The sequence below is a fragment of the Palaemon carinicauda genome, chromosome 14 (assembly GCF_036898095.1).
Source record: "Palaemon carinicauda isolate YSFRI2023 chromosome 14, ASM3689809v2, whole genome shotgun sequence".
Lineage (NCBI taxonomy): Eukaryota > Metazoa > Arthropoda > Malacostraca > Decapoda > Palaemonidae > Palaemon > Palaemon carinicauda.
The window spans coordinates 21,713,367-21,727,719 of NC_090738.1; the positions used below are offsets into that span (position 1 = coordinate 21,713,367).

Below are 14,353 nucleotides of genomic sequence, written 5' to 3' on the forward strand. Positions count from 1 at the left end.
GCATTTAGTGTAAAGAATCTTAGTAGTAGTGCCATGAAATGTCTAAAAATAATTTTGATATCTTGGTTGTTGTTCACTATATAGCTAAAGTTACCCAAATGAAGGTGCTTCTTGCTAATAGCTCGTACAGCAGTTGCCATTTTTTTGTTGCAGTAGTGGCCACAACCACACGTTTGTGTTCCTGGGTTAAGAATGGCTCTTACATGACCATTGTTCTTACATATGCTTAATGTGAATTTGTGACTAACCGACCATTGTCCAGATTGTATTAAGTGTAATAGTAGTTATGATAAATTTCATTCAAATAATCCCACTATTTAGGGTAATTCCATATCATATTTAGTCTTAAGTTTTGCTAAACACACTGAATTCAATAGATTTATCCTTGAAATGTTTCATTTCCAAAAAAGTAAGCCTATAGAAATACATCTCGTGATTCCATTATTTCACTAATTTTATTTGATTAAAATTTTTCTTTGTTTAGCAGCAGAAAATTTTAATTTTCATTTCCCAGTTGTGTAGAGAAAGATGATTGTGGTGTTTTTAAATTTATTTCAGGAAGATATCAACATTTTACTATTTGTAACATGGTTTCATTTATAAATGTTTCAGATATCTAGCTTAAATAAACAGCTTGAAATGCACTATCAAAAAGTTGGAGAGTTAGAAGGACGAGTGGCAGGGCTGGAAACAGAAGTTGCAGGACTGGCTGGAGAAAAGCTGGAATTGGAGGTAATTATAGACCACAGGATTTATTACCCTCCTTGAATTGAAGATGCAAGCCACTGACTTTTATTTACATAATCAGATATTATCTTAAATAATATAGAAAGGAAAGCGTGTTTTTAGAGGGAGTATGTTAAGTTTTATAATTCAGGAGGCATTTAGCTTTAGAATATTATTCAAGCTATAAATTAATGTTGAAATAAGGGATGCACACAGTCTTAAAAGTTTTTTACTTTTTTTTTCATATTAAACTTTTAGAAGACAAGACCATCATAATTGAATTTTTTATTTTATTTTGGGTACTGCATCTCTCTATTCCCACTAAATAGTACTGTAATCGGGTTGGAAAACTTTTGCAACTATTTACAATGCATAAAATAAAGGTGACTTGGTTTTCTAAACTCAGATAGTTTGCCACTTTTGTAAATGAACATACTTTAAATATTTCCCACACCGCATATTGTTATCTATTATACAGTAGATACAACTTTTTAAGACACGCCTCCACCCTCTCCATCATGTTTTTGTAAATGTTAATGAAATATTTCAAACTCACAGGTACGTGTTGAAGCTTCTGTAGAAGAACAGAAAGGTCTGGTTGAACGATGTGTGACAGCAGAATCAGAAGTTGAGCGTCTTCAGGGCCACCTTACACAGCTAAGACGAAAACTTGATGATTCTACTGCGGCTCTTCAGGAGTTAGGAAGAGAAAATCAGAATTTACAGGTTTGGAGGATAATCGATTTTGATTATTTATTGAAAGTAAAGTAAATTAATTGTTTGAGTCCCTTTCAAGTTATTATGCTTTTTGTATCAAGTGTTAGGATTGATCTGATTGTTGGTATTAATCTTGAGACTTCTGACAAGACTCGAAGCACTATGACACTTGCATGTGTGGGTATAAACCTTATGATGGCTAAAAGAAGAGAACATTTGTTTGTTTCTATGAAGCTCTCCTAATGTTTACAGTGCTTTTCTCTCAAAGGTCTTTAAATGCTAATGTTTATCCCAAGATAAAAATTTTCCAGTTTTCTTTCATTGCAAAATTCCCCCCCTTCTAGTAAAGTATCAAGTTACTATGGTGATTGATGGTCTTTATTTAGGTGTGGATATGTCATAGATTCTTTGTCTTTTCAGTTCTCTCATTATACTTGTGCTCTTAAGACCCTTGTGTTGCCCATGATCCTGATTGTGATTTTTTATGATTATAGATTATCGATACATTTTAATAAGGTATGCTGGACACAGGATTGTGTTTCGATTAATCATTATAAGGATTGGGGTTCGTCATCTTAAGAGTCATGTTCAGCTGATAGCTGACTACTTTATTAGCCCACAACATAGAAGCAAATTAACTTTTGATTTAGGAAAAAATCCAGAGAAGAATAATTTAGATAATTACAAGAGATGATGATTTACCACCCATGCAAGCTATTTTTTAACTTTTCAGGGTTAATAATAGTGAACTTCATATGCTTTTCCTACCATTGCTATGTTTGTGAATAAAAAATTTAGTCTCCTGGCTGAGAGTGAGTGATAATAATAGAAAGTAAAGACATAAGAGATTCCTCAGAGCAGGTTATTGTTTCCAAGGTTTAAAGTGCAAAGTAAAGGGTAATTCTAATCAGATTTGGTTCCTTTATTTTTACCTGCTGAAGATGGTCAGGAGATAGAGCAGTACAGAGTAGGATTATAGATGCAAGATAAGAAATTCCTTAGTTACATTCAAATTTAATTTTTCTTTTATTAATAATTTTTTAATCATAAAGCAGTTTTTTAAATATTTAACTTAGCCGGTGAATATATAGCTGCAACTCTGTTGCTCGACAGACAAAAACTTGTACAAAAAAAACTCGCCAGCGATCGCTACACAGGTTGCGGGTGTGCCCATCAGCGCCATCTGTCGGCCAGATACCAAGCTCTATGTAAACAAAGACTCAATTTTCTCTCTGTCGACGTGTCGACAAGACGTACTTTACTCGCTGTTGCTAACTGGAGTTTTTCACATCATCTTTGGTGAAGTACTATATTCTGGTTTTGAGCTTTCGCTGTGCAGGGTTATTCTTCAAATAAATCCTTGAACTCTTTTTTTGTATCGGATTCATTGTTGATGACTTAGATCGTTTTTTGGACTTTCCCCTTGACTAATTCAAAATGGCTGACCCTTCACAAGTTCCCAAATTTAGAAAATGCAATGCTAGGGACTGTTCTAGGCGTCTTCCGAAGGCTTCTATCGACCCTCACACTGTTTGTTCCAATTGTCGGGGTAAAACCTGTCAATTGGAAGATCGGTGTGAGGAGTGCGTGGGCCTTTCGGAATTCGATTTTATCGAATTTGAAAAGTACACACGCAGGCTAGAGAGAGATAGAATTAGGAGAAGTTCTTCTAGGTCTGTTGATGTTTCCTCTCCTCATGCCCCACAACCTATTCCTTCCCCTGTAGTGGTTGTTCCTAACCCCCCTCCTAGCACTCAGGAACCTTCGATGGCTGACATGATGCGTGCCATCCATGCCCTGGGGGAGAGAGTTGAGTCCCTTGCAAGTGACCGCATCAACTCATGGCGGATGTTAAGGAGCTTAAGTGCCAAAGTGCAGTGGGAAGTGAGAAAGTGCCAAGTGATAGTGTTGTGAACAGTGTTGCGCTTGAGGGTTCGTCTGTTCGTGCCTGTCGTCCTCCTAGTCCGGGACCTCTTGCAAGCTCCCAAGTCCAGGGGAGAAGCAATGTCGCACGACGCATGGGTTCGAGAGGCTTTAATCAGCGAACAGACGTTCCCTCCATGGTATCAGGCGTATCTCCCCAAGATCGCCCCTACCTACGTAAGACGAGAGAGCCCATTTATACCTCGTCGTCTGAAGGTGTTTCTCGTAAGAAACTTTGGACCAAGGTCTCACGACCTTTAAAACGTAAATCGGTCCCTTCAGGACAAGTCCAACGTCCCAGTTGTAGCCACTGGGTCAGTTCGGACTCGGTGCCGTCATCTGATGACTGCTCACCGCCTAAGAGAGGCAAAGCGGTACCGCTTCAGTCATTAACACCGTCTGTCGCCGCACCTGCTCCCATAGACCCTAAATGGGCTTTGCTGCAAGACATGCAGTCCCAGCTTACGTCTTTGATGCAGGACTTTCATGCGGAGAAGGTTGCTTTCGTTCCTTCTAGCCAACAACCTTCCAAGCGATCGGTTGTGCGTCCTGTTGACGCTGAGGTAACCTTCTCGCGTCTACCAGTTGAGGTGGTGCCTCCACCGATGCTATCCAGTGTGGGTTGCCAGCCGCACGTTGACGTTAAGCGACGCACGGAGGTGGTTGTTGACGTTCAGGACGTTCAACAACCATCAGAGGTGACTTGTTTTGACGCGGTGCGTCAACCTCCGCAACCCAGTGTGGTTTCCACTGCCCAACCCAGTCGGTCTAGACAGTCTCGGGTAGACGCTGTGCGTCCTCGCGCTTCCATGGTTGTTGACAGTTCACAGACTGTGCAGCAGTTCCATGACGTTGCGTCCGGCTCCGTCACGCATGCACCAGTGCGACCGGACTCAGCGAACCAGACGTTGCCCACTCCGTTGCCGTTTCCTCATCAGTTTTCGGATGAGGAACTTTCTGATGATGATGTTGCTGAACAACAAGATGATCAACAATCAGAACTGGACGAACCTAAGTCAACTCAACCCTCTTTGGACTTTAGAAAAGTCTTGGCTATTTTCAAAGAGTTGTTTCCTGACCAGTTTGTTTCTGTGGCTCCTCGTTCTCCGCCGTCAGAGTTTGTGTTAGGCATGCCTTCTGCCGCACCTGCCTTTACTAGACTCGTCCTCGCACGCTCGTCTAAGAGAGCTTTGCGGCTGATAGGAGACTGGTTAGAGTCCAAGAAGAGTTTAGGGAAGACAGCATTTGCCTTTCCCCCAGCTAAACTCTCTTCTAGATCGAGCGTCTGGTATGCCACGGGAGAAGTTCTCGGCTTGGGAGTTCCTGCCTCTGCCCAGGGCGACTTCTCAAGTCTTGTAGACTCTCCCCGACGCCTTGCCATGAGACGCTCGAAGATTTGTTGGTCATCATCGGACCTGGACCACCTTATGAAAGGGATCTTTAAGGCTTTTGAAGTCTTCAACTTTTTAGACTGGTGCTTAGGAGCCCTGTGCAGGAAAATCTCTTCAACAGATAAAGAGATTTCTTTGCTCATTATGTCCTGCATGGACAAGGCCGTCCGTGATGGGTCCAATGAGCTAGCTGCCTCATTCACGTCCGGAGTCCTGAAAAAGCGAGAGTCTCTCTGCTCGTTTCTGTCTGCTGGAGTTACACCATGCCAGAGATCTGAGCTTCTCTTTGCTCCCCTTTCCAAGTGCCTGTTTCCAGAAGTCTTGATAAAGGAAATTGCTGCTTCGTTAGTGCAGAAGGACACTCATGATCTAGTTGCGTCCTCAGCTCGCAAAGCTCCCCCTTTGCCTTCATCTTCCGCTAGACCGAGGATAGACACTCCAGCGTCTCGCTTTATTCCGCCCTTTCGTGGCAGAGCCTCCAGCAGAGGAGGTGCTCGTGCCGAAGGGAAGCGAGGGAAGAGGAAAGGATCCAAGTCCTCTAAGGGCAGAGTCTGACTGCCCGCAACTTCAGACAGCAGTGGGAGCCAGACTCAAGAACTTCTGGCAAGCCTGGGAGAGGAGAGGCGCAGATTCACAATCTGTGAAGTTGCTCAGAGAGGGGTTAAAAATCCCTTTTGTACGCAAACCCCCTCTAGCAACGTCCCCCATCGACCTCTCTCCCAGGTACAGAGAGGAAGAAAAGAGACAAGCCCTGAAACTGGAAGTGTCTCTTTTGCTAGAGAAGGGAGCGGTGGTCAAAGTCTCGGACCTTCAATCACCGGGATTCTACAACCGCCTCTTCCTAGTTTCAAAGAAGACAGGAGGGTGGAGACCGGTGCTAGACGTCAGTGCTCTGAATGTCTTTGTCATCAAGACGAAGTTCTCCATGGAGACCACAAAGTCAGTCTTAGCAGCGGTCAGAAGGGAAGACTGGATGGTCTCCCTAGACCTAAGGGACGCCTACTTCCACGTCCCCATTCACTCAGACTCCCAACCTTTTCTGAGATTCGTTTTCGAAAATGTGGTCTACCAGTTTCGGGCCCTGTGCTTTGGCCTAAGCACAGCTCCTCTCGTGTTTACGAGGCTGATGAGGAATGTGGCCAAATTCCTCCACTTATCGGACATCCGAGCCTCCCTTTATTTGGACGACTGGCTTCTCAGAGCCTCTTCCAGTCGTTGCTGTCTGAAGGATCTCAAGTGGACTCTAGATCTGACCAAGGAATTGGGACTCCTAGTCAATTTGGAAAAGTCGCAACTGGTCCCATCCCAAACTATTGTGTATTTAGGGATGGAGATTCACAGTCTAGCTTTTCGGGCTTTTCCGTCGGTCCCCAGAATAAGTCAAGGCCTGTTGTTCATCCAGAACATGCTGAAGAAGGAACGCTGCTCAGTCAGGCTATGGATGAGTCTGGTAGGGACGCTGTCATCCCTGGAACAATTTGTGTCACTAGGAAGACTACACCTCCGTCCGCTTCAATACCATCTAGCTTTTCACTGGAAAAAGGACAAGACGCTAGAAGCGGTCTCGATCCCGATTTCCGAAAAGATGAAGTCTTGTCTGACTTGGTGGAAGGACAATATCAACCTAAGAGAGGGTCTTCCCCTGGCTGTTCAGACTCCCAACCACGTTCTCTTCTCGGACGCATCGGACGTGGGCTGGGGCGCGACACTAGACGGTCAGGAATGCTCAGGACTGTGGAACTCGAGTCAGAGGAGCATGCATATCAACTGCAAGGAGCTGTTGGCAGTACATCTGGCCTTGAAAAGCTTCAAGTCTCTCCTTCGAGGCAAAGTGGTGGAAGTAAACTCAGACAACACCACGGCCTTGGCGTACATCTCCAAACAAGGAGGTACCCACTCACTGACGTTGTACGAGATAGCAAGGGACCTGCTCATCTGGTCAAAAGGTCAAGACATCTCCCTAGTAACGAGGTTCATCCAAGGCAGCTTGAATGTCATAGCAGATTGTCTCAGTCGGAAAGGGCAAGTAATTCCAACAGAATGGACCCTCCACAAGGATGTGTGCAAGAGACTTTGGGCCACTTGGGGCCAACCAACCATAGATCTCTTTGCAACCTCGCTGACCAAGAGGCTTCCAATCTATTGCTCCCCAGTCCCGGACCCAGCAGCAATTCATATAGATGCCTTCCTCCTAGATTGGTCACATCTGGATCTCTACGCATTCCCACCGTTCAAGATTGTCAACAAGGTACTGCAGAAGTTCGCCTCTCACGAAGGGACAAGGTTGACGTTAGTTGCTCCCCTCTGGCCCGCGAGAGAATGGTTCACCGAGGTACTTCGATGGCTAGTAGACGTTCCCAGAAGTCTTCCTCTAAGGGTGGACCTTCTACGTCAGCCTCACGTAAAGAAGGTACACCAAAGCCTCCTCGCTCTTCGTCTGACTGCCTTCAGACTATCGAAAGACTCTCGAGAGCTAGAGGCTTTTCGAAGGAGGCAGCCAGTGCGATTGCTAGAGCAAGGAGAGCATCCACCATTAGAGTCTACCAGTCGAAGTGGGAAGTCTTCCGAGACTGGTGCAAGTCAGTTTCTGTATCCTCGACCAGTACCTCTGTAGCTCAAATAGCTGATTTTCTCTTATACCTGAGAAAAGGACGATCCCTTTCAGCTCCCACTATCAAGGGCTACAGAAGCATGTTGGCATCGGTCTTCCGGCATAGAGGCTTAGATCTTTCCAACAATAAAGATCTTCAAGACCTCCTTAAGTCTTTTGAGACCACCAAGGAGCGTCGTTTGGCCACCCCTGGATGGAATTTAGACGTGGTGCTAAGATTCCTCATGTCAGACAGGTTTGAGCCGTTACAATCAGCCTCCCTGAAAGATCTCACTCTAAAGACTCTTTTCCTGGTATGCTTAGCCTCGGCTAAAAGAGTCAGTGAGATTCATGCCTTCAGCCAGAACATCGGATTTTCGTCAGAAAAAGCCACCTGTTCGCTACAACTTGGTTTTCTAGCCAAAAATGAGCTGCCTTCTCGGCCTTGGCCTAAATCTTTCGATATTCCCAGCTTATCGGAGATCGTAGGCAAGGAACTAGAAAGAGTCTTATGCCCTGTGAGAGCTCTTAAGTTCTATTTAAAGCGTACCAAACCTTTACGAGGCCAATCTGAAGCTTTATGGTGTTCAGTTAAGAAACCATCTTTGCCTATGTCAAAGAATGCTTTATCTTACTTTATCAGATTGTTAATACGAGAAGCTCATTCACATCTGAGTGAGGAAGACCGAGCTTTGCTTAAGGTAAAGACGCACGAAGTTAGAGCTGTTGCAACTTCCGTGGCCTTTAAGCAAAATAGATCTCTGCGAAGTATAATGGACGCAACCTATTGGAGAAGCAAGTCAGTGTTCGCGTCTTTTTATCTAAAGGATGTCCAGTCTCTTTACGAGAACTGCTACACACTGGGACCATTCGTAGCAGCGAGTGCAGTAGTGGGTGAGGGCTCAACCACTACAATTCCCTAATTCCATATCCTTTTAATCTTTCTCTTGAAATGTTTTTAATGTTGTTTTTTTGGGTTGTCCGGAAGGCTAAGAAGCCTTTCGCATCCTGGTTGATTTGGCGGGTGGTCAAAGTCATTTCTTGAGAGCGCCTAGATTAGGGGTTTGATGAGGTCCTGTTGTATGGGTTGCAACCCTTGATACTCCAGCTCCTAGGGGTCGATCAGCATCCTAAGAGGATCGTGAGGCTCCGTAAGGAAGACGTACTTATAAGGCAGAGTAATCGTTCAAGTCGACTTCCTTACCAGGTACCTATTTATTTTGTTTTTGTTATTTTGATAACTTCTAAAATGAAATAAAAACTCTTAGCTCATAAAATGTAAACATATATTACTGGTCTCTACCCACCATCCTGGGTGTGAATCAGCTATATATTCACCGGCTAAGTTAAATATTTAAAAATGATATTTTAATTATAAAATAAATTTTTGAATATACTTACCCGGTGAATATATAAATTAAATGATCCTCCCTTCCTCCCCAATAGAGACGCAGTGGGACGAGGAGAAAATTGAGTTTTTGTTTACATAGAGCTTGGTATCTGGCCGACAGATGGCGCTGATGGGCACACCCGCAACCTGTGTAGCGATCGCTGGCGAGTTTTTTTTGTACAAGTTTTTGTCTGTCGAGCAACAGAGTTGCAGCTATATATTCACCGGGTAAGTATATTCAAAAATTTATTTTATAATTAAAATATCATATTATTTTCATTCATATTTTTGTTTGTTGGCTGCTAAGTTTATCAATAAAATCTTTTAGTTAGCTGCTAGTGTATCAGCACTTTGCTGCAGTAGAGGGGCTTGAGTGTCCCAATGATGGGCTGGGCAATGGCGGTGTGGTAGTTTATCCACCCTGGCAGGCTCAACCATACTGCTAAAGCCAGTTCTGAGAGACCAGACCAAGACTGGACCCCTATAGGCCTTCTCCTTTATTTTAAGATAGGCAAAGGCTATAAGAAGGAAAACTCCAAATTCAAACCAAACAAGACCCCAACAGCGGAGCTTCCCAGCGCCGGCGGAAGAGGGCAATGCCTGTCGGGCAGGCAACAAGGCGGGCCTTGACATAACAAGAACCCGGCAGCCCGATGCAACCAACATCGGAGAAGCCGCCTGTCTCATATGTCTTGAGCCGCGGTGAAAATGATGTGGGCCAAGTGTGTGTGCGTGGCCGTTGCAAAGCCACGACCACCCAAAACAATATACCTAGCTACTGGCATTCTGTCGTTTCCTCCACCCTTCTTCATCTCTTTCTCACCATCATCATCATCATCACCACCAGCAAGTCCTGAGGCGACAGCACCGTGGGTGAAGGGGGCAGGCCTGGATAGCTGGAAGCCCTTAGCCCACGACTGCACTCAGGCGGCGAGTCTAAGATTCAGTCGCTCTCTGGTGACGGTGCCGTGACACCAGAGTTCGGCAGCTGGACCCGTGACTGGGCTGGCCTATTGAGGACACCGCAGCCCACCCCACATGGGGAGGCCCCTAGAAAAGGTGGGGTAAACATCGGACACGGCAAACCCGTCTGGTCAGCTCACCGCGGCTGGCGGACATCCCACTAATGCGGTCGAAATAACAAGAAAAAAATATTAACCTTAGGTGCGTGGAACATCCGCACCCTCCAAGACGTGACGAACACCAACCGCCCGGAACGACGTACAGCCCTCGTCTGCAAGGAGCTAGCTCGCTTCAATGTTGATGTGGCGGCTCTTAGCGAGACCAGACTACCCGAAGAGGGCAACATCAGGGAAGCTGAAACAGGCTACACCATCTTTTGGAAAGGCAAGGCCCTAGAGGAGCCTCGCATCCACGGTGTCGGCTTCGCCATCCGTTCCCAGCTAGTGCAGCAGCACAACCTCGCTCCCAAGGCCATCAGTGAGCGCCTGATGACTGTCCGCATCCCCATCACGCGGGACAGACATCTCACCCTGATCTCTGTCTATGCCCCGACTATGACCTCAACCGATGATAACAAAGCTGCCTTCTACACCCAGCTCGACCGCACCATCCAGGCAGTGCCCGCCAATGACAAGCTCGTTGTGCTTGGCGACTTTAATGCCCGAGTAGGCAAAGACCATCGCCTGTGGGAGGGAATCATCGGCCGCCATGGCATTGGAAATTGCAACGCCAATGGCCAACTCCTACTGGGTCTGTGTGCAGAACACCAACTTGTGGTAACCAACACCATCTTCCAGTTACCAAAGCGACAAAAGACCACATGGAGACACCCACGGTCTAAACACTGGCACACCCTGGACTACGTCCTGACCAGAGCCAGAGACCGAGGAGACGTCCGCATCACCCGATCCATGCCCGGAGCGGACGACTGCTGGACGGACCACAGACTCCTCATCTCCCGACTCTCCGTGACGACCCTAGGACCACCCAGAAGGGCACCTGACAGCGTACCACACCAACGCTTTGATTGTAGTAAGCTCCGCAACCCACAGGTGGCACAGAACTACAAGGAGGCCTGCGAACAATACCTCACAGACCCTGTGGGTCAGGCCTCTGTCGAGCACCACTGGACCACCCTCAGAAACGCCATGGCCCGTGCCGCGGAGGAAACACTAGGCTACACCACCAAGAAACGGCAGGATTGGTTTGATGAGAATGATGCTACCATCTCTCTTCTCATTGAAACCAAACGACAAGCACGCCTGACTTTGGAAAACCAACCAACAGCAGCTAACAAATGTGCTCACAAGGTAGCTGAAACTGGTTGCCAAAGAGGTATCTGTGAAGCCCAGAACACCTGGTGGCAAAGAAAAGCTGCAGAAATACAGAGTTTCGCTGACCAACGTGACCTGCGCAGCTTCTATGCAGCAACAAAAGAAATATTCGGTCCCACACGGTCATCAGTGGGCAGCCTGAAGGACGCGGATGGGGCCACGACCATCACCGACAGCGAGGGCATCCTGGCCAGGTGGAGGACTCACTTTGAGAACCTCCTCAATGACCAAGCAGACACCCCAGACGATCTCCTGCGAATGACCCCGCAGCATCCCGTCCGTCACTGGATGGCACTACCACCCTCCATCCATGACTTCAACAAGGCCCTGCAGCGCATGAAGCCCGGCAAAGCCCCAGGGCCAGACAACATCCCGTTGGAGCTCCTCACTCACGGTGGCCCCGGCTTGAGGAACCGTTTGATGCTCCTTATACTGAAAATATGGGAGACCAAGACCCCCCCCCCCCCGTGACTTCCACGATGCAAACATCATTACCATCTCCAAGAAGGGAGACAGGGAGAACTGTAACAACTACTGGGGAATATCACTTCTAAGCATCGCGAGTAAGATTTTCGCTCGGATTCTCCTTGACCGCCTCCTTATTCTCGCAGAAGACGTCCTGCCAGAGTCCCAGTGCGGCTTTCGACCTTCCCGCGGGACCATAGACATGATCTTCTGTGCGCGACAACTACAAGAGAAGAGCCTCGAACAACAACAGCCCATAATGTTCATCTTCTGGGATTTGAAAAAGGCCTTCGACAAAGTACCTCGACCTGCTATGTGGGCTGTCCTCAAAAGATATGGCTGCCCACCCGATTTTGTCAAGCTGGTGCGTGCCCTCCATGACGGAATGGTTGGGAGAGTCTGCCACCAGAACTCTCTTTCAGACCCATTCCCCATCAACGGCGGCCTGAAGCAGGGCTGTGTTCTGGCCCCGACGTGTTTCTCGCTATATACCGCAGCAATGCTCAACGAGATTCCCCCAGACACACCCTCAGTCGACCTACGTTTCCGCATGGATGGAGGCGCTTTCAACCTCCCTAGACTCCGCGCCAGAACCAAGACCACCTTGTGTGCAGTGCGAGAACTGCAGTATGCTGACGACAATGCCACCCCAGGTCAGACGGCAGAGGACCTGCAGTCGTTAGCTGATGCATACAACTCTGCCTACGAACGTTTTGGGATGCAAGTCAACTCAGACAAAACCAAGACCCTCGTCCAACATCCACCAGGACTGATGCTCCCCAACTTCAATACCACAGTGAATGACCAACCGTTAGAACAGGTGGACCAGTTCTCCTACCTAGGGAGCATCCTAACATCAGCTCCCACAAGCAAAAAGGACGTGGAGAACAGGATCAGGGCAGCCCACTCCGCCTTTGGCCGACTCAACTGCCGCGTATTTAACAACCACGCACTGACAATGACCACCAAAATAATGGTGTTCAGGGCAGTAGTCCTCTCCACGCTCCTGTATGCATGTGAAACATGGACGCTATATAGAAACGATATTAAAATCCTAGAACGCTTCCAACAAATGAAACTGAGGCAGATCTTGAAAATCCCCTGGGAGAGCCACACCACCAACATTGAAGTCTTAGAACGTGCCTCGCTGACCAGCGTGGAGGCCACCATCATCCACCACCGCCTCCGCTGGATAGGACACGTGCATAGGATGGATCCATCTAGGCTCCCAAAGAAAATATTCTACGGAGAACTGACCCAGGGCACCAGACCACGAGGAGCCCCGAAAATGCGCTATAAAGATCAACTAAAGCGCACCCTGGCTCTAACTGACATCGATCCTTCCTCATGGGAAGAAACAGCCAGGGACAGGAAAACCTGGAGGAGTACAGTACACCATGGCACCGTGGACTTCGAGGAGAGGAGGAGACAAAATGAGGAGGCTAGGAGGAGAAGAAGGAGAGAGCGATTAGAACAGCCCCGCCCACCACCTACCCTCCCTTGTGAACACTGTCCGCGACTCTTCCACCACAGACTAGGACTTAACAGCCACATCAGGCATAAGCACCCACCCCACAGATAGGAGGCTGATGGCTAACGACAGAACCCAATACTCGGACACGAGTGGGCGACGACGACGATCAATATCATCTTTTATCTTAGCTACTAGTGATTACTGGTATACAGCATTATCAAGTTCCTTCACTACTGTTTGAGAGCCAACCTTCAATTGTCATATTGAATACTGTCAATTGCTTCAGTTATCTTTTCATTAGTACAGTTGCGATCCGCTCACTTATCCGGTAGGTGAATAGGATATAATACTTGCTACACCATTATTGGCACATTTAATGTACTCGAGTTGATGTTGGTAGACTCCCAGTATTTGATCTTGTAGATGAGATTATTCAAAGTGGTGATATATTTTTTCCAGTACTGTATTGGTATTTTTCATTTAAACTATTGCCAAAATATAACTCGTTTGGTTATTTTCCAAAAACTATTTCAATAAGGATCTTACATCAGTGTTTGCATTTCAGAAACTAGTTCATGATACTAAACTTGCTTTACAGAGAAAATCAGTAGTACTGTATCTGCCTTTTGTTTAGGTACAATACTATGATATCAAAAAGCTCATTAACATCATTAACATTTTTAATAGGTTTTTCCATTGGTGGGGTTAAATGTGTAATAAGCTCTTTTTAATATCTAGTCCTGCAGTCTGCCTTCTTGAACTCCTATCAGGTCTTAAGTCTATCAAAACCATTTTATGAATGGCGGCTCGAGAGCAGGCCAAGAGAACTAACCTAAGATAGGGGCAGACTCTTAACACGACAGGGCCTTAATACTAAAATAATTAAGCACTAGAAATACTAGGGAGAAGCAAAGTAACCTACAAAAAGTAAAATAATAATGAATAATCACAAATGAGATGAGATAGGGGGAGAAGCCAGCCTCTTGTGAGGGAAAAATATTCCGTAACAGTAATGTAAAAACTGAAAAGCGGGGGAAACTCCAGCCTCTCTCACTCGTAGGGTTACTAAGCTTGATCTAGTAATGAAAACATGAACCTTAATAATAAAAAACACATGTAAAACAGACCTGTCCGTAGTAGTACAAAGAACTCAAAAAATTAAGTTAGCGAAGAATAGGCGAAAAGGTCGTAAAACTAACACACTCTGACAAACGGGATTCTAGTAAAGAGAATGTAATGCAAATCCAAAAATGAATGGGCACAACGAAGGTTAACTTCGTATCAAGTCAGAAGTGCCTACATAGGATAGGTATACTAAACTGTAATAAAACGCCGAACGCTATTCTTCGCTAACGCTACAACCCGGACTCGGAAGCGACT

General features: G+C 46.2%; 1 protein-coding gene across 2 annotated transcripts in view; it reads left to right on the plus strand.

Annotated features, from left to right (window-relative positions):
* The window catches only part of LOC137653473 (early endosome antigen 1-like), a 157,218-nt gene that overhangs the window by 135,788 nt on the left and 7,077 nt on the right, over nt 1–14,353 (plus strand). For both annotated transcript variants that reach the window (XM_068386901.1, XM_068386902.1), the window contains 2 exons: nt 613–732; nt 1,285–1,452. In XM_068386901.1, the coding sequence (XP_068243002.1) occupies nt 613–732; nt 1,285–1,452 (288 nt within the window). The remainder of the gene's footprint in view (nt 1–612; nt 733–1,284; nt 1,453–14,353) is intronic.